This window comes from Callorhinus ursinus, unplaced genomic scaffold (assembly GCF_003265705.2).
Source record: "Callorhinus ursinus isolate GAN/ISIS: 27379988/994484 unplaced genomic scaffold, GSC_fseal_2.0 scaffold1, whole genome shotgun sequence".
Taxonomy (NCBI): domain Eukaryota; kingdom Metazoa; phylum Chordata; class Mammalia; order Carnivora; family Otariidae; genus Callorhinus; species Callorhinus ursinus.
Genome location: NW_027397063.1, coordinates 125,115,116 through 125,141,514, shown reverse-complemented (window position 1 = coordinate 125,141,514; position 26,399 = coordinate 125,115,116). Strand labels below are relative to the sequence as shown.

The window sequence follows — 26,399 nt, the reverse complement described above, 5'->3', positions numbered from 1 at the left end:
TCAGATAAAGGGACTAGTATCCAAAATCTATAAAAACCTTAATCAAACTCGGGCGCCTGGGAGGCTCAGTCGTTAAACGTCTGCCTTTGGCTCAGAGTCCCATATCGGGCTCCCTGCTCTGCGGGAAACCTGCTTCTCCTATCCCACTCCCCTTGCTAGTGTTCCTGCTTTCGCTATGTCTCTCTCTGTCAATTAAATAAATAAAATCTTTAAAAAAAAAAAAGAACTTAACAAACTCAACACCTAAAGAACAAATAATCCAATCAAGAAATGGGAAGAAGACATGAACAGACATTTTTCCAAAGAAGACGTCCAAATGGCCAACAGACACATGAAAAAGTGCTCAACATCGCTCGGCATCAGGGAAATCCAAATCAAAACCTCAATGAGATACCATCTTATACCAGTCAAAATGGCTAAAATTAACAAGTCAGGAAATGACAGATGTTGGCGAGGATGCAGAGAAAGGGAAACCCTGCTACATTGTTGGTGGGAATGCAAGCTGGTGCATCCACTCTGGAAAATAGTATGGAGGTTCCTCAAAAAGTTGAAAATAGAGCTACCCTATGACCCAGCAATTGCACTACTGGGTATTTACCCCAAAGGTACAAATGTAGGGATCTGAAGGGGTACGTGCACCCCAATGTTTATAGCAGCAATGTCCACAATAGCCAAACTGTGGAAAGAGCCAAGATGTCCATCAACAGATGAATGGATAAAGAAGATATGGTATATATATATATACAATGGAATATTATGCAGCCATCAAAAAACCCCCCACAAAATCTTGCCATTTGCAACAATGTGGATGGCACTAAAGGGTATAATGCTAAATGAAATAAGTCAGTCAAAAAAGACAAGTATTATATGATCTCACTGATATGAGGAATTGGAGAAACAAGACAGAGAACCATAGGGGAAGGGAGGAAAAAAATGAAACAATATGAAATCAGAGAAGGAGACAAACCGTAAAAGAATCTTAATCTCAGGAAACAAACTGAGGGTTGCTGGAGTGGTGGGGGGTCAGAGGGATGGGGTGGCTGGGTGATGGACACTGGGGAGGGTATGTGCTATGGTGAGCACTGTGATTTGTTAAGACTGACGAATCATAGACCTGTACCTCTGAAACAAATAATACATTATTTTTTTTTTTAAAGAAGATAGTAGGAAGGGAAAAATGAAGGGTGGTAAATTGGAGGCGGAGGCGAACCATGAGAGACTGTGGACTCTAACAAACAATCTGAGGGTTTTAGAGGGGAGGGGGGTGGGGGGATGGGTTAGCCCGGTGATGGGTATTAAAGGAGGGCAGGTATTGCATGGAGCAAACAATGAATCATGGAACACTACATCAAAAACTAATGATGTAAGGCATGGTGACTAACATAACATAATATAATACAATTAAAAAAAAGAATTTGATCCTAGGGCAAGAGATAATCTTACTGTCCTTGGCAAAAGCGAACAAAAACAAGCAAAATTCTGAATATTCTCACACCTCAATCTGCACAGGATTTCTAAAAGAAGCCCTATTGCAGATGAGCTGACAATAAAAATGAAAAAAAATGACAAAATACATGAGGAAATAGTTTACCTTTTGCAAGAATTAGGTGAAAAGAAAATTAACACACAGTGAACTTGAATTAATAAAATAAAAATGGGGAAATACAATTAAGATAATCTATTTAAAATACTTAAATTCAATTCAGAAGTTTGATCTAATGGACATAAAATAAGGAACTAGGACTATTAAAGAGAAACCAAACATCATGGAAAATGAACAGAGATCTGAAAGAGCACCAAATAAAATTTTGGTGTATATTTGATAGAAAATAGTAAGGATTTATAACATATGTATAACTAAATTCAGAAGCTTGGTCTAATGAACATATGTAAAACCTTGAAGAATTATACACAAAAAAGTTTATATATGTTTTATCCAAACACCCAAAGAATATATTCAGATTGAGCCTCAACAAACACTGAAGAACCAGTGTCATAGGGACCAAATTCTGTGACAACTAATGCATGCAATTGGAAATCAATAACAGACACTTAACTTCACAAGTCACATACACATTGAATAATAATTCTTAAAGATTCAACACTTAAAATTATAGAGCACCAAATAGATTATTTAGGAAAGAAAAGAACTTGCAAATTAATGAGTTAAGTGTCTCATTCACCAAGGAGGAAACTGTAGTGGCCAAAAAAGAAAAGAAAAAAAAAAGGAAAGTATGTTCTACTTTACTTACTCAGAGAAATGGAAATTAAAAACAAGACACTATTTCATACCCGCCACTTCTCCCTGCCCCCAGATTTTTGCAAGTTTAAAATTGGTAATAATTGGTGGTGAAGACCTGGGGAAAGAACACATATAACACTACCAAATAAGACACTGGAACAATGTGTTATTATTATCATCTGCTAGTATCTGCTATTTAATTATCCACTGTTATTATTACTACTATGACTTCTATTTGTGATAATTTATATGGAAGCTAATGAGACAAAATAACACATTGTTTTATTAATACATTTGAATAGTGAAAAATAGCATCTAAGTAAAAGCTTATGCACCAGAGAGGGAGCAAGTGGGAATTAGCGGGTAATGGGGTTTTGGCTTTATCTGTAATATTGTATTATTTTTAAAATACAAATGAAGCAAATATGGCAAAATGTTAAATGTATAACTTCAAATAGTGTTTACTACATTTGTTCTAAATTTTTTGTATGTTAAAAATATTTTATTTAAAAAAGAAATTTCTAGGAAACCTCAAACTTTTCAAGCCTTAGTTTCTTTTTTGTAAATGGGGTTGAAAATATCTGCCTCATGAAAATGCAATAAAAATCAGATGAGATAGTGTACACAAATATATTAAGCACTGAACCATATATGTAGTTTGTACTAAATAAATGTAAGCTAAATATTAATTTGATCTAAGTCAATTGTTTTTAAACTTGTAAAAAAATTACAAATAACTCCACTACTTACTGAATTTATTTCTAGTCCGTGTGTGTGTGTATGTATGTGTGTACTTTCTTTTTATCCCAAATAGAAATCATACTATACAGAGAAATCTGTATCCTGAGTTCATCATTTGAAATAACCTGAGATTTCCCCATGTCATTAAATTTTCATTAAAATCATGATGTATTATTTCTTACATTTGTGTTTTCTTGATACTTCCCTTTTTTCCTGTCTTTTTCTATATGTTCCATGGTTTGTGTGATTTATAAGGTATGTGTACTATTTTAAGTTCTCTTTGGTGGTGACATTTAATTTTTCACAAGTCTATCTAATCTATACTTTTCTACTTACCAGTTAATATTGACAATTTACCACTGTAGTAACCTCCTTTCCCTCCCCACATCTCTAAGATGGGAAATTTTGTACACTTGAAACTCTCCTAATCTTGGGAGGGAATAGAAAAACTACTGAGCCTGACAGAGCCATCACTCTGCTTTAAAGTGATACCTGTGCAGTAAAGATAATCGTCCCATCTCCTTGCAGACCTGCGCCCTCTGAATCAGAGGGCAGAGTATGAGTATGGAATGGAAGGCTTACCTTAGTGTGGGTCTCTCGAAATTTGCATTTCAAGTTGTCTGTTGGTTATATTTTAAAATCCAAACCTATTTATGTGTCATTTAGTGGAAATTCTTTTTGTTTCTTGTAATAAGAGATCAATGGTTGAATTTTCAGTGATGGTTAAGATGGTTAAGATGTTTTTAACCTGGTCATTTATATAAATGTTAGTGGGAAGATGGGAGAGGATGCATCAAGGGTTGCTCTTCAGAAAAACTGTTATCTGGATCCAATCTTCTTAAATTTAGTGATGGAGGAAACAGATAAAGAAAGGTAACAAAGATACTAATTTAAGAAAAATCCTGACACCCTGATTCTTCTCCATTGAAATCACAAGTTATTTTCTATTACTTTTGAAAAATATTCTCTTTACCCTTCAGCACAGGAAATTTAATTATATTTGGATTTGAGGAAAGGAATACATAGACTAAAATGTAATTTTAAAAAGACCTCCATCAGGTCAACCCTACTCCTTCTTTGGAATTAGGCCAGAAATCACAAAAACCAGTTCACATATTTTTGGAAGTAGAAATATGTATTTCCAGCTTCAGAAATGCCTTAGAGTAGAAAATATCCATTGAAAGTCTTTTGTTTCCATCTTCTTCACATAAAAAATAAGTTGACATTCTGAAGATTTTGGAGATCTATTCTGACCACCTCATGTTACTCAGAAGAAATATCAAGCCTGGAACCTGGATTGGACTCTAAATTTCATGACTCCCAGTCCCCTATTCTTCCCAGTGCATCATGAGAAGCAAGCAAGTAAGTAAAATTAGAGGTTTAGAATATTTTTCTCTAGGGGTCCTCCTTACACTAACATCCTGTGATCTATGAACCAAGGTTGGCTGGAATAAAATAGTAGTTCAACTGGAGCCAACTCAATTGCCTAAGGTTGTTGAGGACAGGGGTTGAAAAAAAATGCTGTAGTTAAAGGCTGCGATGCAGAGGGACTCCCCAGCGGGACTAATCACAATGCTGTCCAAATGACTGGAGTTGTAAGATATTAGGAAATCAGCTTTGCTTCTGACTATCATTTAGAGATTAAATCAGAAATGAAAATTTGAACATTTCAATCACAAGTTATTTCTATATCCAATCTAGAGAGCAGTATTGCTTTCTTTCAGTTTAAGAAATCACTGCATTTCTTTAAAGTTGCATGTAAAGTGAAATTGTGTATTGAGTTTGTTTGCATCATAAAATTGACAGGGCATGGCTATGGCTAAATTCCTCCAATGGCTAAGAACTTTAGGAAGAAGTGGATAAAAGGAGGGGATTTTCACTGTTTGTATATTATTGCACAGAATACAATTACACTCTAACGGTACAAAACCTGGAAAGAACAGAAAGTTGAAAAAATGTTCTACTAATGAGTTAGGGCAGCTCTGACTGAATCTCCCCCATGGTGAAAGATATGTCAACAGGCTAAGGTATTATTTCCTCAACACACCCAAGTTTCAGGGGCAAGGCGGTTTTCTTAAAGGAATTGTAACTAAATCTTCTTCAAGTTGAAAACAGTCTTAGAGATCATCTAGCTCTATGATGTTTTTGTTTGTTTTGTTTACTAGGAGCTCATGAAAAAGCATCATGGAATACACAAACTATAATTTTATGCAAACTATTTATATACAGGTATGGATTTATCACCAGAGAACTACAGCTTCCATTCATTTTCCAAAAGGGCTTATGACTCAAGAATTGAGACTCAGTAAGAATGAGTTTTGTATCTCATTTCCACAGAGATAACTGGGACAGATGTGGTTTGATAAAATTTCATAGGTCATACAGCTAATTAGCAGCAGGGCTGCAGTTAGAATAGAGGATCCCAACTTCCAAGTTAAGAGTTGTTCTATTATACCATGTTCTTTTACAAAATATATTTTTTGAGGGCCATAGTTTAAAGTTTGGTGTAACTCTGTGGAGTATCAAGTATCAATAATAATGTCTGTTAGTGATCTATAAAATATCTCAGTAACATCTAGTGAAGTTAGAGTAAATAATTAATAAAACAGATAATTTTCTCAAGCCCTTGTGAAAAAGAGTATAGACATTAGATAAGTCAAGGAGAAATTTATTAGTATTTTAGATTATAAGACTGTTTTCCTAAATATTAATGTAATTAAATAAATTTATTAGTTAATTAAAACTTAATTTTAACTTAATCAAAACTTAGATACATATTATTTGAAATATATATACAATATTATTTTCAAGTCACTAGATTTTCTTATACCAATAATAACTGGAACAAAATTAATGGAAAATGGATCCCACCCACATAAGAACAAAAATGTAAAATATTTAGAAATGAACTCAATAAGAAATATGTGTAACTTGTATGAAGAAAACTACATACTTTCTCTTAATTATATAAAAACTTTTAAATAATTGGAGATTAAGTACCATACCTTGGATGACAAAAATATCTCAGTTTTAAAAGCATTAATTTTCCTAAATTAATTCTTGAAATTAACTCCAATTAAAATGCCATTTGGATTTTTTGGAGGGGGGATTTTTTCTAATACTGATCTAAATGAGTACATGAGTCAGAATGGCCTCATTCTACTTGCTATATCAAAATTTAAACAGTACAGTAATTAAACTGCAATATTGGTATAAAATTAGATTGTCAATGAAAGAAAAATGAAACCTAGTAATAGCCATAAGTATGCATAATAATTGAGTATGACTAAAATGCCATATTTAATTAGTGTGAGTAAATAGATTATTCAATAAATAATACTGAGAAATTATTTAGGCTTTAAAATATGCATGCAAAAGAAAAGAAAGAAAGAAAGAAAGAAAGAAAGAAAGAAAGAAAGAAAGAAAAAGTTAGATCCAAGCCTCAATCAGCTATATTAAACTCCCCTGACCACTTTTTCTCTTCTTTAGATGCTCACATTACCTTTTGGACCACCCTAAAACTACTGTCTTCAACTTTGAACTTATTTAAGAACAAGAGCATTTGGCACTCTGGGAGCCAGAAACATATTACTGTCCCTGAGCTTGACAACCACATAATTCAGGAAAATCCTATAGGGTAGAAAGGAAGAGGTCAGAGGTAGGCAAAATTTCTAGTAAGTAAATCATAGGATCTTTTGAGGGGAACATAGGAAATCAATGAATGGTCAGCAAAGCATCACCTCAAAACAAAGGCTTCTTGCAGAAAATACTCAAAGGAGACTCTCCCTTCCAAAGTCGAGGTCCAGGGCAGGGCTCAAGATATTTGAGAACTAGGCATATGCCTCCAGGGCTGTGAGGCAAAAATGAGACTAGAAAACAGCTCATTGGAGAGTTTTGGATCTAATGAGAGCTATCAGCAGTACCAACCCAAATTTATCTCCAGTTAGAAAATGGAAGCATGTTTGAACCATTTACTAATTCAGAAAACACACACACACAAAAAAGATCAGGATAGGGAATGAAAGAATTGAAATGATGAGCCATTTCTGGTATCCTGTAAGGGTGAAACATTTCTTATCATATTCTACACAGTAAGAAATCGAAAATGTACTAAGAACTGACTTATTCACTGCCACATCACACAAATCCCAAGACCCTAAGTGAAGAATATGGCCTTTAAAAATCTATGTATTTTAATAGTATATGTGATATTATAATTTATAATAAGAAATATGTATTTGGTCTTCAACTTGTTTCTGGCACAGAGCTCCTAAAACACCTTTTTTTTATGAGGTGACTTTTAGCACAGAACCTATAGATGGGAGCTGATTGCTGGCGAACCAACCATGTGGTCAGAATGTTGGAACTTTCAGTCCCACCCCAGACCTTCAGGGAGGGGAGAGGGGCTGGAGGTTGCATCAATCACCAATTGCCACTTGTGTACTAAATTGTTATGATTTCAAATCCATGTTTTGAAACCTTGTTTTGAACAAAGTCATTTGTGATTAGAACTTGTTTTGAATAACTTGTTTTAATAATATGGTTTTGAAGTTGGATATTGCTATTAATATGATATTGATACTCATATCAATTGTTAAAAAGAAACTACAGGCTCAAGACTGAGCCACTATTGTTAAGCCCCACTAAAACCTAATACCTAAACTAACTGCAGTTTCAGCCTCTCCCAGGAGTGGAACTTTAAACCAATCAGTCGGGAATTTCCCCATGATCACTGGTGAGGTCATTTGCATATTGAGTAAGACTCTGTCCTTCCTGCTAAAGGAAGATGACCTTGTCTGCAACAATCTTTTTTTGTTCTTGTGCTAATAACTTCCTTGTCCTGCACCATTTCTGCCTATAAAAATCTTCTGTTTAGTACACCTCCTCGGGGCTGCTTTCTACTTGCTAGATGGGATGCTTCCCTGAATCACTGAAAAAGTTAATTTGATGTTCAAATTTACTCAGTTGAATTTTTTCCTCTAACACAACTATACCCTTGTTTACTGTGCTTTCTTGATAACTCCCATATCTGGCTCCCCACTCCCAATATCCTTTGTCTTTAGCTGAGGGTAGTATTTAAGATGAAGGTATGGACTATTTTTGCAAGTTACTCAATTTTCCTCGGTTTCTCCCATGTATACAAGAGATACAGATGTTATTATAGTTCTGTTTTCTCCTGTTAATCTGTCTTTTTATTACAGAGGCGTCTCTACCAAGAACCTAGAAGAGTAAAGGGAAAATGATTTTTCTCCTTCCATAGAAACAAAACAGTTCCTGTTCAAATGTGATTTGAATACTGAAGAAATTAAATATTTGGATAGTCAAAATATCCTAAAGAAATACGCTATTCAATAGAAATAGAATCCTGATATTTGGCTATTTATTTATTTTTAATTCAGTTTTTAAGTTTAATTCCAGTAGAGTTAACATACAGTGTTATAGTAGTTTCAGGTGTACAATATAGTGATTTGACAATTCTATACATTATGCAGGGCTCATCATAAGTGTATTCTTTAATACCCTTCACCTGTTTCACCCATCCCCCCATTAACCTCTCCTCTAGTAACCCTGTTTGTTCTCTATAAAGAGTGTGTTTCTTAGTTTCTCTCTCTCTCTCTCTCTCTCCCTCTGGCTTCCTATTATTCTATGATCTATACTTCATGGCAATACAGTTTAGCCAAATGAGCAATGAGAATTTTGTTCTTTAATTGTATAAATGATGAGATAATATAAGGAAAGACAAACCCTGTGTAACTTACTTCGAAACACTGAAGGAAAACTGATTTCAGAACCTCTTCCTCTTTGAATCTGAGTGGGGTGACCCATTGATATGGGACAGAGCCTTTATTTGTGGTCCACTCATTCATTCCTGCATTCGCCCAAATACATGTATTATGCATGGGTTCTTTATATAGGCACACCAAGATCAGTATCATGGGAAGAACATAAAGACAGGAGTTTGTGGTATAGAGTATGTACATAATGTCTCTCTGGAAAGAGAGAAAGAGAGATACACTTCTACATATAAACATATGCATATATGCATGTATGTGTGTTTGTGTGTATGTTACTAACACAACAATGATTGTGTCATAACTCTACAGCAATTTTCAGTTTGCAAACTCTTTTTATATATATTAGCTTACTTAAGCTCACCCAACTGGTGAGGTATAAAAGCAGAAAAATGCTCACCTTTAGCCCAGAAGGCTGACCTATAGCCTGCAGTTTCTATAAGGATCAAGTAAGTGCTGGTTGCTACGTTCTTAAAGGGCCTCATGACCCTCACGGATAGTTAATAGAGAGCTGAATGATAAGCACCAGAGAGATCTCAGTGAAAGTAGTTTTATGAGTAGAAATTCAAAGAAACACTCATGATTTAATACTCCCTGCACATCCCCTCCCCCTTGAGCGCTAAGCATATAACCACCAGCTTCATACAGTAAACGTGCAGCTCTTTCTGCACATGCGTCCTGTCCCCATGCTGCTTAAATAAACTTACTAGGTTACACCATAAAAGGCCTCAAGAATTCTTTCTTGACCATCACGCTCAATGATCCTGCAACACAACTACTCTCTAAAGTAGGTATTTTTTATTATTTCCATCTTATAGATGAGGATAATCTCTCTCCCTATTCTTATAGATTTACTGTGAAATGATATATGTGGTGTCCTATATTTTTAAATCATAATTATTCCTCCTACTATGATACTAAGTCTAGTAACTTTTGTTAAGGTGTGAATTTTTAACTGCAAATTCATAGGATGTTAACAGAATATTAATAATGCATAGTACAAAAAGGAAAGGTTATGAGGTAAAATAAATATATGCAATATGTGGGTGAAATAAAGTTTAATCAGTTCCTTTGGGATTTCTCTGATTTCACACTGTGCTAATTTACCTTGTCAGTCCTTCAGAATGAGATGGAGTGGCTTCATTTCTCAAACTTATATGACAATAGAACCATTTATTGCTTGGAGTGTATCGTCTAAAGCTTGAACGTATTTGGAAACTCTGGTACAAAGATATTCTGAGTATATTTCAGCTTCAGTGTTTTCTAATTGTTAAGTATGAAGTATGCCCTTTTATTGAGCAACCCTGGCAATGTGAAATCATATTAACTCCCAGTCTGCTGCCTAAAACCCAGAATTTCCCTATCAAAGGATTGAGAACATTATGCAATTAAAAGCTAATTTTGTGCTGCTTGATTTATAAATGCCCAAATAATTTTGAAACATCCAAGGTCAGACTACAGAGATAATTCAACCTCAGAACTGGACATTCATATATACTTTATTTCCTCAATTTTTACAAAGTTTATAATTATATTCAGAAAGTACAACGGAAATCCGGAATTTTAAGAATCAACAATTTGCCACCTCAAACTAATGTGACATTGTGCATGAACTATACGAAAGAAAGAAAGAAAGAAAAAGAAAGAAAGAAAGAAAGAAAGAAAGAAAGAAAGAAAGAAAGAAAAAGAACGAAAGAAAGAAAGAAAGAGAAAGAAAGAAAGAACGAAAGAAAGAAAGAAAGAAAGAAAGAAAGAAAGAAAGAAAGAAAGAAAGAAAGAAAGAAAGAAAAAGAAAGAAAAAAGAATAAACCATTTGCTCTTTATGGCAAAAGAGTAAAATCTTGCTCTGAAAACATGAAAACGTTTCTGTTTTCTAGAAACCTTTATCAAAATAGAATAGAAAACATTGGCAACTCTTTTAAAACTGATGGTATTCAATTTTAGTTTTTCAGAACTACCAATAATATAAATTGTTTCTGATGATGTTTAAACCACCGTGTTGTATTGCCTCAGCATTGAGGTTAATTCTTTCTCAATGGACCTCCCCAGTCCATTACTGTGTCTAAATAAATTCACAGATGTGATGAGGATTGAAAAGGAATAGGAATGTGGAAAAGGATAGGAAGGACTGAATTGTTGCTGGTTTTAGGACTGTTTATAAACCAGGAATATTAAAGTCACAGAAATCTCCAAGACTTTTTAAAACTCTGCTACTCAAAGTATGGTGGGGGGACCAGCAGCTCAGACTTCACCTGGGAACTTGTTAAATATACTGGGTCTCGGGCTCCACCTCAGACTTACTGAATCAGAATCTGTATTTTAATACAATCCTCAGGTGATTTCAGTATACATTAAAGTTTAAGATCCTGTGTTTAAAAAAAAAAAAGGCTCAGATGTCCCTCACTAGGGTACATTTTAATGGCTGGAAACCTCCATTTTAGGCTTTTCCTCCCTTTTCTTTATTTCATATATTCCCAAACATGAGAATCTATAGATAAGGGTTATCTAAAAATTTTTTTATAATCCTTTATATAAAACCTAAAAATTTAGAGTACTAGTCAATTCTACCTTCTTAAGGAAAAAAATGGCATAGTTATTGAAATAACCAGCTCATGATATCATAAGACTGGTCATTTTTTCCCCATTGCATGAGGCTTGTAAATGCTAAGCAGTTAATAACTAGAGAGCCCTTCGAATCAATCAGCTTTTATGATATTTTATCCAACGAGGATCAGATTTAGGATTAAAATGGTCAATGAAAATTTGAAAATGATATCTCACTTAATCCTTTTCTTCCCATTCTAGATTTTTGGGTTTGTTTTTTTCCTTTTTTTTTTTTTGGTCACTGGTACAGATACACTTTTAGGCATCCACAATGGATAAGCTTACTTCAGCCAAAGGATTAAAAGATAAAAAAGCTTCTCTCTATTATGGTATACTCTCATCTCTAACCTCTGTAGCAGATTATCTGTTTTAAAGTCAGCATGTCATAGCTTTAGAAATAGAGATAGCTTTGAGAAAGAATATAAGGAAGCATTTTGGCTACAACTGGGAGCTACTGACCAAGATGCAGTCCAGCGGAGGGAGCACAGTTTGGTAAGTAGAAGGCCACCGTGACGTTCACATGAGGAGCACAGACTGTACTGCAGTAAGCAAGAAGCATTGATAATCACCACAGCTCCACTTTTCAGCTAATTCCATCTGACATGATGATGTCCAAGAAGGGTATGATTCATAGAAGCATTTTAATAAATGTTTTTGTAAGTTGTACTGTTTGTTTTTAAATGTAAGGGTAAAGATGTTATTGTAAAAGACATTCATCTTTTTTTGTGGGGGGGCTGTCTAAAATCTTCTGTGAAGCAGGGATTCTCCATCGTACATGGTAATGGAGAGATACAGGGCCCCACTTCCCACCATGGAAGTGGAAGGTGGGAAGTGGAAGGTGGAACCCCATAAGTCAGTGTTTGAGCATCTGACTAAGCTTGGCCGATTGGATTCTTCCTTCAGGGAGTGTGAATCAGAGACAAACAGGTGCTTACGACTCTCTCATATCATCTACAAAGACCGAAACATGTCTAGGCCATGTTTGCAAAATGTCAGCAACCGTGCTTTCTGCATTGGGGTATTTGGAGCTGCCTTGGATCATGTTCTTTCAGTAGTATTGTTCTCTCTCTAATTCTGAGTCTGCCTGTCCTGTTGATGGATTCCTTTTCTGTTTTTGTTTGCAAACAAGAATCATGACTGTTACAGAGATATCACCTCTTCACTAGACTTGAATAGTACTGCTATTTCAACCTACATAGCTCACTGATGTAAGTTTGAGCAAGGAGCTACAGCTGGAAAATAGCCCTAATTATTATAAAGAATGGAGGAGGTGTTGTAATGGTGGTGGTTATCAGCTGCAAGAACATACTATGTACCAGACTCTGTTAGGTATGTCAACTTGAGTACCTCCAATACTCAAAACCACCGAGGGTCAGTACTACCATACCCACTTTACAGACAAGAAAACTAAAGATCCTTGTATAAAAAGTCACATACTGAAGTCATCTTGGCCAAAATCACATGCCTAGGAAATCCCTGAAGCAAGATTCAAATCCAAATCTTTCTCACTTAAATCAGAACCATTACATTCTAGTCAGTATCCTAAGGAGGTCCTTAAGGACTAATTCAATGTCATTAATTGAACTTTATAAGTCATTAATTGAACTTCATAAGTGATCATTAAAATAATATATCCCTACATTAATTGGGATGTACAGAAATATACATGTCTTCTCACACATTTCTAGCTGGATATTTATTGAAGACTTCTTATAGAAAACAAGTGAAGACACCCCAAAGAGATCATTCTGAAACATGTCTGCAGCCAAAATAAAAATTTTAATTTAAAAAGCACAGTTAGGGGTGCCTGGATGACTCAATTGGTTCAGTGTCTGACTCTTGATTTCAGGTGAGGTCATGATCTCAGGGTACTGAGATGGAGACCTGTGTGGGGCTCTGCACTCAGGGGGGAGTTGGTCTGAGATTCTCTCTTGCCTGCTCCCCATGCCCCTCCCTCCCATATTCTCTCTCTTTCTCTCTCTCTCAAATAAGTAAATCTTTAAAAAATTAAAAAAAAATAAAAAGCACACTCAGACCCAGTTGTGTTATGCCTCTTTAATGTAGTGTTAAATCTTGCCCTTGAAGCACTAAGTTCCATAAAAATTTTCTATATCCCAACAGGCTTATAGGACAGATGTTGGACTTGTCGCCTATATTATCCTGGAAGGGGAAATCTGTATGTGTGCAATTGTCAGGCTATGTGAAATTTACTAATTTTTCAGAGACTGACTCAAATATAAAGCATGGGCTTTCTTAATTTGAGGATAGGCAAAAGCATAAAATTTGTTGTCCAGCACTACAACTAAACTTAAAGGGAAATATTTTTTAAAGCAGTTTTTAATACTCTTCCCATATAAAATCATAAGTATCACTAGTCACAGTTCACGGTACTTTCCTTATTAGAAGTAACTATCATAATAAAATGGTAATGATGGCTATAATGGCTACTATCTATTGAGAATTTACTAGGTGCCAGGCACAGTATTAAATGCTTCACATAGATTTCCTAATTTAATACTGGCAACCCTAATGAGGCAGGCACTATTATTATTGCCATTTTATAGATATTGAAAATGAAACAGAGCAAAACATCTCCCCCTATTCCCTGGTGTTCTATATTCAAAGGATCACTGCTTGACAGAACTTTATGCTTAGCTGTAGCCTTGGGATGAAGTCCAAACTCTAAAGCTTAGCATGAATGGTCTTTGAAGATCCCATCCCTGACTACCTGCCTCTTTAGCTTCATCACCTTACTACCCCATTCACCCTTTATGCTGGTTCTTAGTGACCTGCTTCATGTAGCCATATTCCTGCTCTCACTCATTCCCTTTCCTCAGCATTGTAGAGACCAGACCTATTCATCCTTTAAAACCAGCTCATCTTGGAAAAGCCTTTGCTGATATTCTAGCTAGATCCAGCTGCCTCCCCTCTATGCATGTTCCAGTTATAGAATTATCACACTGTGATATATCCAGTGAGCTATTTGTCTCTGTTCAACTACTGGACTTTAAGTTCCATGACATTAAGTATGATATTAGTTTTGATAGCTTGAGTGCCTTACACAGGATCAAGCAAGCATGCAGTGGGCACTCAAAAAATATTTTTTGAATGAGTAACCAAATCTTAAGTGATCACCCTATTTGTTCTTCTCTCAATCTTCCTGCTTGAAAATATTTGCTAAACAGCCATTTCCTCTAATTTCATAATATTCAAAATTATTAGAAGGAGTTCTACACAGGAGTTAAGGAATCTAGTTCTTGTCCCATGACTATCATTTAGTAATTGAATGACCTTGAAGACTGACTCATTCAACATTTTTTTCACACGTTTGCCATGTACCAGGAACTATACACCACAGTGAGGATACAGCAGTGGGTACAACAGATAATAACCCCTACATCACAGAATGTGTATAGCCTAGAGCTCTATTTCTCACCATAAAATCAAAAAAGTTAGACTAAGGTCCTCCCAAGTCTAAAATTCCATGAAACGATAAACCAAACCTTAAATCTCTTAAAATATAGTATAAAAGTGCATAAGAATATAAAGTAAAAATAACACCAGGCAAATCAGTTCATAACCAGCCTCTGGTATAATTAATCCACGAGTATTAATTCTTCCTTCCAGAAATAGATATCTTATAGAGAAACAATATTACAATCTTTTTTAAAGATTAACTTTGATTTGATCTGATGCAAAATACCGGCACTCTCTCTAGCTGTAAGTAGTAGACCTGACAAGGATAAAAAGGGGGAAAAATCAGTTCAAGGCAATTAACAATGATTAGAAAGAAAATTCCATTTTATCCCCTAGGAATGTGAATCTGTTCTATACATCTAATGTTAGTCACAACATAAAGAACATGTTCTCTAATCAAACTTTATTTGTGTGAAGAATTTTTTAATTCATGGTAGTTGGACCAAAAAAGGTAAAACAATACTAGTGTACAAATTCCATAGTAAAAACTAAATTAGCCTAGATTCTCAGCTGCTTCATTAAAGAATTAGGTAGAAGAGGTCATAATTATTTATATCCAAATCTCAGCTGGAGAATATTTTATTTTATTTTATTTTTTTAAGATTTTATTTATTTGACAGAGAGAGACACGGCGAGAGAGGGAACACAAGCAGGGAGAGCGGGAGAGGGAGAAGCAGACTCCCCGCTGAGCAGGGAGCCCGATGCAGGGGCTCGATCCCAGGACCCTGGGATCATGACCTGAGCCGAAGGCAGATGCTTAATGAGCCACCCAGGAGCCCCTGGAGGACATTTTAAATGAACAATAATGCAAGTAATTTTAAGGGAAGGGAAAGTCCTTGTAGCCAAGCCTATAAACCCAATATTGACAGACATTATTAGCATATTACCTTCCTGATCATATTCTGAGAGGTGTTTGGACAGGAAATCTAATTCTCTAAAGATAAAGGTTGAATTATTCTTATCATAACTGAGAAAAACATATCAATTCTTTAACATGCTGTGATCACAAGATGTACTCCCTGATACACCCCTTTCCCTCAAACTTGTTGACATTGGGTTGTTGCTATTGACAGTTTATGTGGACCCTGAACTATGATAAAAAAGATAAACACAGAATACTGGGTTTGTTCTTCCATTAAAGTCATAAATCACAGCAACTAAAATAGACTTTCGAGTTATATGGTGAGTTTTCACATGTTCTAGTTGAGGAAACCGAGGCCTGTAGAGGTGAACAAAATTACTGCAAATCCTACAATCGGTTAGTGGCGGAGCCATGATGAGGAGAGTTGAGTTGCCCCAACCCAATGTTTTCTTCCCATCATTGTATTATGCCAGTGCTTTCTGGGTGGGTTGACTTTCACCTCACAAGTTCCCGTTCATTACATTGAACCATAGCATCAGGTTTAAGAGTAGGAGTGGTAGGGGCAATACTGAAGCAGTTTAGATGGTTGGCTTCTTTTTTTCTTGGAAAATCAATACCTCTGAGTGTTTGTGGGAAGAAAAACAACAACTAGTTTGTACATCTGCAGCATAACTGGTGTGTTAGAAATGAAACAAAAAGCTTTCCTCATCTAACTAAATTTGAGAGCGTGAATAAGCTGAATTTCCCCATCTGGAGACTCTCAGACTAGACAAGACTTACAAATTAATATGAGTGTATAGGTCTGGGGCCTGAAGGAAATTAGGTCAGGCCCAGAAAGGAATCAGGTGGCTGACCACAAGTCAGAATTTTAATATGAATTCAAAACAAAGGGCAGAGATCTAATGCTATAATTCACTGAACACCACTAGGACTACACCAGAGTGTGTGATGAGGGAGCCTTCAGGACAAGAAAATAGAAAGGGAAACAATACTAAAGAACAGGAAATGTTTTAATCCAAGTACAATCTAGACTTTGGTCCTCCTTTTGATCAACTCTTCTCTGCCCTCCCCCCACTGCCTTTTCTCTCCCTGTCTTCCCTCTCTTACTTTCACATCGTATCTCATCCCATATTCTCTTTATGTAGAATATTCCTGCTTTCACGCTGCAGTTTTATTTTTCTCCCTTGACTTCATTTCTGAGAATTGAGATCCATAGCAAGACACAGAAGAAGTACTTTGATAAGGAATATAAAACCAGTCTGAGATGAAAATTATCAGAACAAATTTATTGCTTTGGTGTAGCTTAGGGTCAAAATTGAAATGTGTAGGAGCATTTTTAAGAATGTAGACAGGAGATTCATTCCCTGGAATCTGTTTTCTTAGGGTCTCCAGCTCACTCTCCAAAGACATACTTTGAATTCTTTGTATATGCCCTCTGGTGAGAGGGTGGCATTATGAGAGCCAAGCCAGGGATGTTCCAAATGCATTCTGCCATTAAGTATTGGTATGAAAAGTTAGAGCATGTTTCTCTCTTGGGAATCTCTTGTGGCTTCATCCCTGAGCAAAGGTCTGAGCTACCAAAAGTTCAAGATTGATTTTTAGAGAAAAGAAGTGAAGAATTTTCTAGCCAACCAAGAAACAGATTCTTTTGATGAAATGCCAGAATAAGAGAAAAAAAAATTCTACATGGGGTACTATGACAATTCTCTAAAGGCAATGACTGGAAGAAGAATGCAGGTATTTTTGGAGAGAGGGTTATAGCCTTCAGAATTTCATTTTCTGTAAAGTTCTTGTGGTTAACATAAGTTTAAAAATGTGTTCCTGTACAGAACATTTCAGATTCATTTATGCAGAATTATGTAACACTTGGAAAAAATCTCCCTTAAATTCTCATGTATTATGGGGACACAAAATTCTACAAATTATATTTGTGAATATCCAGTTCCCTCTATCATCACAAATTCTCAAAGTATACTAAATGTGGAAAGTGTGTCATTATAATACACTCACTCTCTCTCTCACTGCAATGATTGCCCATAGGCCAGTTACCCAGTGATTCATTGGTACTAGCCCTGCATTGGATATGTCAGATAAGATCACACATTACTTATCTAAACACTTCTACAGCCTGGCCGGTCACTTTAAACAGTCCATTGAAATCTTAACCCATTACTCTTTAAAAAATATATAACGATTTTCCGGAAAACTTTCTCAAAAGAAATCACTTGTATCACAGACGCCCCCTTCCACTCAGCCCCTAAAAAACATTAGACAAATCGACAGTCCCAAGACATATTTCTGGACTCATCTTTCACTGCCTCCAAATTCTAGAAAGGAAGATTTTCCTTTTCACTTAAAAATGGAAAATGTGACAAATGTAAGCCCTTACCAACTTCCCACTTCAGAAGGCTGTTGTCTTCCCTCTCCATTTTTCCAATGACATACCAGATACACGCCATCCAGTGTGCAAGGAGCGCAAACATGGACATGAGCAGAGTCAGGACGATTGTGCTATGCTGGGAATAACGGTCCAACTTCTGCAGGAGACGCAAAAGACGCAGCAGCCGGACGGTCTTCAGGAGATGCACGAGAGACACCTGTGGGAGGAGACAGAGTGGCACAACTTGGCCCACGGCTCATTCCATGCTACAACAGTTACTTTAACTTATGGCCATTCTGGAAAGTTCTTGAAATTAAATATAATCATGAGTCCAACGCTATGGTCATTTTTATGACCATACCAATGCCCCTTCTCAACATATTATTATCAAGAGGTGATAGAATAAAAGATGATAAGACAATTTAATTTCTTTTAATTAATACTTATTTTCCTTAAGATTTATCTTTTTTCCTCTACTGATTTGATTGAATATAATTTTGTATATTCTGATACACAACTGAAGCACATTAGGGTTTCAGGATTGATCAGGGTGTCTCCACCTTTTACATACATTTTCTTTCAATTCCACATCCCTTCCTCCATGTAAGAGTGGCTTTATAACAATAATTTGTACCCGCTGAAGTAAAACTGTGTGAAGTGGTAACAAAGGTAACTTCATTTTTGAAATAAACAGTGATTAGATCTATCAAACTTCTGTAAGATCTACTCACAAATACCAGTAGCACCTCCCATCTCATGTGCTATGCTTTCTTCTAACATCATCGATAGAGAAAACACATGCCTGAAGCCTATACATTCTGAGCCCTCTCTCAAACAGACATGCTTAGGGAACCAAAATTAAAATGGAACAAAATTTTTGAAAACTCTCCTAGGTCCTGTCTTCGTATGCACTAAAACAATACACTTATAGCTAAGGGATTATTTTCCTGACTTCAGGACCAATCTGAAAAATGTGCACCATTGGTGACCACCAGAATGGTTGATGTCATTGTTAACAATATGTGTGGTGTACTAATGCATACTCTTTTACGCCTCCAGGAGCCTCAATGAGTTTTCTAAAATAGAAAAGGCAAATAAAGTATTAGCTCATATGCAAATAGAGTTTGACAAATTACTTGACCTTTTTTTAATTTGGGGTGTGTGTTTGTGGAAGAAACCATAAATAAAAGGGAAGAAAGTGGTTTGTATGACTACAACTCAACAGACAGAATCATAAACAAGGTCAGCATCTTCTGGAAATTTGCCTTCATAATTAGTCCTGGAGTCAGCTGTTGACTTCTAGTTCCTTCCTCCACTATCGATCTCTCCTTATGTTTAAGAAAATCATACCTAGAGTAGTGCCTGACACATAGTAAGTGCTCAATAAATATGTGTTAAATGAATGAATGGGTAATAAATTGAGATACAAAACACTCTACACTCAATATAATAATAGAAATTCAATAAACGTGCTTTCAGTTGTAATCTGGTGAATTATTCTACACTGAAATATAATAAAACCATAAGGTCATTTGAAGCACTTGCCAGCTAGCTGTATTTTTATTTCTTTTTCTCATTCTTCTGTGTCAAGTTTTATTTCTTCTCCTTTACAGCCAAGTGCTCGTCTGTCATTGCTCCAGCTCATTGTAAACCAGATGACTACATGCCAGTACTTTGCAATATCTACTTTGTAGCTTAGAGGAATTACCAGGGGTGGAGTTTATTTTATAGGTGGAAGAATATGATGGATAGATGACAGTTTTGTAATTGAAATGAAACCTCAAACAGAAAGCCCAGATGGAGGAAGCCATCTGCTGTGGACTGATTTTTGTTCTTCCAAATCTCACGTGTTGAAGCCCTAGCCCTCAGTGTGATGGTAACTGGTGATGGGGCCTTTAGAAAGTAATCTGGTTTAAATGAGGTCATGAGGGTGGGGTTCTCAAGATGGGATTAGTACCCTTATAAGAAGAGTCCAGAGAATGCTCTCTCTCCTCTTCTCTTCCTCTCTCCCTCCCCCCCTCTCTCCTTAACCCAATGTCTCTCTCTCCCCTTGCCACGTGAGAACACAGCTAGAAGATAGCTATCCACAAGCCAGGAAGAGAGCCCTCATAAAGAACCAAATTGGCTGGAATCTTGAGCTTAGACTTTCCAGCCTTCAGAACTGAAAAATAAATTTCTATTGTTTAAGCCACCCAGTCAATGATATTTTGTTATAGCAGCCTGAGCAGACTAAGTAAAACACCATTGAACATAGAATATTGATGTGGGCAATCTCTCCATTTTCTCTCACCAGAAAGCGGATGTTTGAGGGAAGAATAGGGGCTGTCCTTACATGAGAACAATAGTCATTTGGAAAGATAAGGGACACAAAACTTGGTGTCCAGGATGAGGTAGCCTTAGTGATTTTGCTGACACTTTTGAAATAAATTATACTTATTCCATCGGAGTCAACAGCTTCTTGCTATAACATGTGAGTTTGGGATCTTAATGAATGATAGAAGAAAGAGGCATATTTGATTTAGATGGAAATATATAATCTGAAAAAAGGGAACATATTTTCTTTTTTTTAATTTTTTTATTGTTATGTTAATCACCATACATTACGTCATTAGTTTTGGATGTAGTGTTCCATGATTCATTGTTTGTGCATAACACCCAGTGCTCCATGCAGAACGTGCCCTCTTTAATACCCATCACCAGGCTAGCCCATCCCCCCACCCCCCTCCCCTCTAGAACCCTCAGTTTGTTTTTCAGAGTCCATCGTCTCTCATGGTTTGTCTCCCCCTCCGATTTCCCCCGCTTCATTCTTCCCCTCCTGCTATCTTCTTCTTTTTTTAACATATATTGCATTATTTGTTTCAGAGGTACAGATCTGTGATTCAACAGTCTTGCACAATTCACAGCACTCGCCATAGCACATACCCTCCCCAATGTCTATCACCCAGCCACCCCATCCCTCCCACCCCCCACCACTCCAGCAACCCTCAGTTTGTTTCCTGAGATTAAGAATTCCTCATATCAGTGAGGTCATATGATACATGTCTTTCTCTGATTGACTTATTTCACTCAGCATAACACCCTCCAGGAAACGTATTCTTTCTACTCTTGGGATGCTGTTCTGAATTTGTCACTGATAAAAATTAGAAGCAGCTTATAGGTAGGTGCAAGACAGTGATGTACTCATCAGAACCCCTTATCAAATGGCAGTTTCCCTTATTACCAGCTGGACATGATCAGCCCCTGGCTATCCACAACGGGGAGAAAGAGAGAAAGAGAGAGAAGTTGATTAACATGCACTGAGGTCTTTCTGGGTGTTTGACACTTAGCAAGGTATTTTATAGAAATGTTGCCTTTTTAGGCTCCTGAGAAACTCTGTAGCGATTTTCATGCTCATTTTGCCAATTTTGATGTTAACTTCCCCAAGGAAGTCACTCAAACAGTAAGTGATAAGACTGGGATTTATACTTTTGCCTTTTTCACTCTATCATATTTTCTGTCTCATTCACAACTTTGTCTCTCAGAGTGCCTTTCATAGTGACTTACACCTAGTAAATTTTATTAAAGAAATATGTGAGCTGTGTATAAAACATTTATCATCAGCAGTTATGGGCAAAGTCAAAATTAGAGCATCCAATACGTTTTTGATGGTTGTAATGTGTTTTTGAATGTCATCTACAGAGATGCACTAACTGGATGTATTTTATTTATTTATTTTATTTTGTAAAAGATTTTATTTATTTATTTGACAGAGAGGGACACAGTGAGAGAGGGAACACAAGCAGGGGGAGCTAGAGAGGGAGAAGCAGGCTTCCTGCTGAGCAGGAAGCCCAATGTGGGGCTCGATACCAGGACCCTGGGATCATGACCTGAGCGGAAGGCAGATGCTTAACGACTGAGCCACCCAGGCGCCCCTAACTAGACGTATTTTAAATCTGGAAAGCCAACATCTGTGCTTGCTTATTTATCTGTTTTTTCCACCCCCCTTTTTTTGTAAGTCTGTGCAGTATAAAAATAGCATAATGTATAAACTTTTCCTCATAACTTATGTTTTCCTGGGGAGTAAATATAATTTACTCCCCAGGAAATCATTATACAAGACTTTCTGTTCAAATAGAATATTTCATCTTGCCTAATTTATTTGGGGGCATAGCAAATTTATGCACCGATTTGTTAATGATCATATGCTCACTCCTGTGAGAAGCAGAAAAATTATCACTGAGAAAAGAGATTCCTTTATTTCTTCCTCTTTTTCTTTCTTTCTAACATAGATGTTGATCTATAACTTGCATTCTTTATAAAATGTTCATGCCAGATTTCACAAGACAGAATGAGGAAAGGGAGCAAGAATGCAGTAAAAGTGTACAAGTATTTAAAATTCATCAAAATATGAGAATTAGACTTTTTCAAAAATCCTTTGTGTTAATTTTAGGCAATGAGGATGTTAATGATATATAAACATATTATGTATCTTAAAATTGTATATATTTTATAAATAATTATATAACATATATTTTAAATAATTCTATTTGTTCAGTGCCCAAAGAGAAATGGAACATAAAAAGATGTTATTAGTATTTAGTAGCAAAGCAGTAAGTTAATTTAGAGCACAGTCTATTGAACACCATTTATTTAACAATTCTCCAAGAGAATGTGGAAAATCTTTCTTAGCATTTTGTGAATTATTTATTTCTTTTGAATTTTTTTTGTTGCAGTCTTGCAAAAGCCTTGTTTTAAGTCATTATGCTTTCATTATATTACACTTATCTACTCAAATTCAATTTTAAAAAGCCCTTTAAGGAGTTTGGATAACAATTCAATGTGGCACTGATTGAGATTATATACTAAATTTTTCCCCAGAGGTTTCCTTTCGGTTGATTTATAAACCTCTTAAAGATGTTGACACTCTCAAATTTCCATCTTAAAAAAAAATAGAAAGAAAAAGAAAAGAAAAATACTATTATATAGGTAATTAACAAATGCACAAATCTGTACTAAATTGTCAGAATTACAGTTCAATCTTCATTCTGAAGTCAATAAGGACTGTATTTGAAAAATACTGATCACTTTAATATTGAAAACTATGCTTTTAAATTCTTGATAGAGAATTTCAAGGGGTTGTTGACTGAGTAAGAAATACGTTTAATTTCAACTAATGTTTAATCAACTTTTGCCTGCTCTAATTGGTTCCTCTCGCAGCAAATTGCATTACTGACCCCAAACTGCTATTATACCTCCCTAAAAGTCTCTCTGTGTATAAGGGAGCACTTCATGCTTTTAAGAACAATTGTTTAATAGTAAAAATAGCTACTACCACAAGTGGACATATTTGCTTTGCATGAGGAGGCATAAGGTTTTATAAAAGCTTTCCATGAAGAAAGTGGAGAAGTTACAATCCTAGAGAAAAGTTAAAAATCCAACAGAGCTCTCAAGCTCATGGTCACTGTGTCATTTAGGCTTCTGCCCCACCCAACATTTTTACAAGAACTTCTAAGAAGTGGTTGCATTCTTTTATTTTAATTTCGGTATTTTTCTGTGTCTTGATTGGTCTTTTGTTTGTTTTGCTGGTGAATAATGAAATACTCAAGGGGTAGAGAATAAAAGTCATAAAACTGGAAGAAATCTTAAACTCTCTGCTGAACTTTGGAGGCAAATATCTGCTTAAGTAATACAAATGTATTTAAATAACTCAAACAGGTAATGCAAATTTCAAAAGGAACTAACTTCCTCAAGTGGACAATCTGTGGCCTCCGTACCATTGGCCACTTTGGTGTCTTTATTCAGGAGGGCACAAAGTCCTGGATGCATAAATTGTCACAAACACTTAAAACCTGAACATGTGGAAAATAAACACAGGGTTAAAAATAACCTTCAAGGTCATGTGGAAGAGTCCTCTTTACTCACCACTGTGACGTTGAAAGCATACAGGAGATCAAAAGGCAGGGCAGCGATTAAATCAATGATGAACCAGGTTGTGACGTAGTGGATGCAAATTGATCTTGCTTCAAAGATAACTTGGCCAGACTTGCTAACATAGGTTGTTCGGAAATTTAAAATAATATCTGCTTGAGAAAAAAAGATAAGAGAAAGAGAAGGAAGGAACAGAGAGAAGAAAAGGAGGAAAGACAAGGAAAGAAGGAAGGATGGAGGTAGGCAGGCATGCAGACAGGGAGGGAGGAAGGGGGAGGAAGAAAATTGCATAAAATTAAATAAAATCAGACAAACAGTAACCTCTTAGTGTATTTCAGACTGATAATACCTGAAATACTCTTCTTGACAGATCCAGCTCAATTCAACAAACAAGTATTGAAGAAGGGTGAAGAAAGTAATATTCTCTGAGCACTTAATACATTCCAGACATTGGGCCACACGTTAGCATAATTAAAACGAATAAAAATAGCAATAACAACAATAGTCATCAGTTACTAAATGCTCACTGTGAACTAGGCATTGCCCTAAGAACTTAGCATAGGTTATTTCACTTAATCCTCAGAACATGGTCTTAAGGAGACAGTATTACCTCCATGTTAAAGAGGCAAAAACTAAGTCTTAATGAGGAAAAGTAACACATTCACGATCATAATGTCAACAGTGGCAAAGATGATTTTGAGCACAGATAGAATTTCTACTCTGTATTTTTTTTTAATAAAATTCTACTTTATTTCATGAGCTAAGTTTTATTAATCACTGCAGGGACAGAATTCATCTCTGCCCTAAAGGCACTTATATTAACAAAATACCAGAGGATTCTTGTTTGGATTTCTAGGTTAAGTTTCCCCATTCCATTTTCACGGATGATGTAATCATTTCCCTACATCATTCTTTTGTTATATTTTATTTTATATTTTATTATTTATTGAGTTTTTTTTACAATATATGAGGCCCTCCTCAGTGCTGGTCAAATGACAGCCAGAACCACAAAGATCATCTTAGGCTCACTCCTGCTATCTATGAATAAACATCTCGGAGTCTGTTACACTAGTCCCTGGGTTAAATATTATTAAAGCACTGGAAAAGATTACCTTTTCCTTAGTTTGTTTTAGAGTTGAGCACAACCAGGCCATAGGGAATTTCAGGATTGCTTCATACATGTAAGGGGGATAATGGATGAGTATTTTATGGACTAGTGAATTCAATAGAACATACTTCTCCATGGAACTTTGTTCTTGGGAGTGAATGTGGAAAGTAAATACGCCAGTCAAAGAGAATAGGAATTGAGGGAGTTACGAAGCAAATGCAAAGCTCTGAGTTACATGGTTTTTGAATGAATTGGAATACTCTTTACAGTTAATTTAAACCTTTGAAAATTAGCAGAATAGGGTTGTGAGAGGATAAAAATTTGGTATCATGATCATGATGATGATGGCAGTGATAAGACATACAATAATGTGCACTTGGCATGTCATTTTTACTTTTCACTTCATGTTCACACTTGTGGTACACAGAATTCAAAGATGACCCTCACTCTCATATGATCTCCTCCCCTTAAGTGGGGGTGGAGCCTGTGAGCATGATAAGATATCATGCCATGATCATGTTGTAGGATATGGCTAATGGGAGAGTCACCTAGGTGGCCTGACTTGATCAGGTAAGCCCTGTCCAAGCAAGTTTTCTTCAGCTGGTGGTAAGGGATTGGAAGCCAGTGAGACACATTCTTCCTGGCCTGGAAGAAAGCAACGGCCACAATATGGAAAGGGCCACGTGGCAGGGAAGGGCAGGCAGTCTCCAGTTGCTGAGAGTGGCCCCTTACTGACATCTAGCATGAAATGGGGACTTCTATCCTGAGGAAATGCATTCTTACAACAGCCACATGAGTTTGCAGGAGGATCTTAGGCTCCAGAAAGAAACACACCTTAGTTGGCACCTGGATTTCAGCCTTGTGAGGCTCTGAGCAGAGCATCCCACTAGGCCAGACCTATCCGACCTATAGAAACTGAGATAATAGTTGTTTTAAGTTGCCAAGTTTGTGGCAATTGGCTCTGCAGCACTAGAAAAATGAATACAACATAGGAACTATGACAAGACAGATTACTATTACATTATTATAGATAACACACATGCAGTTAGCATGAGCCTGGTACTCTTCTGGGTGCTGTATAGTCATAATCTCATGGACTCCTTACAACGATGCTAAGAGGTAGACAGTTTTATTATACTCTTTTACAGATGAGGAAACTGAGGTGCAAAGGAACTGAAGTGACTTGTCCAGGGTCACACAAACAATGAAACTGAAGCATAGGATTAAACTCCTCAGCTAGTTAGTCAAAGAGCAAGACCCAAATCCAAGTCTCCTAATTTGCAATT

At 36.2% G+C, this 26,399-nt stretch overlaps 1 protein-coding gene across 1 annotated transcript in view; it reads right to left on the bottom strand.

The window, feature by feature from the left end:
• Window positions 1–26,399, bottom strand: part of KCNH8 (potassium voltage-gated channel subfamily H member 8) — a 365,063-nt gene that overhangs the window by 95,079 nt on the left and 243,585 nt on the right. The window contains exons 6-7 of the mRNA XM_025870524.2: window positions 24,000–24,157; window positions 18,108–18,315 (exon numbers count right to left, since the gene is read on the bottom strand). Of these exons, the coding sequence (XP_025726309.1) occupies window positions 18,108–18,315; window positions 24,000–24,157 (366 nt within the window). The remainder of the gene's footprint in view (window positions 1–18,107; window positions 18,316–23,999; window positions 24,158–26,399) is intronic.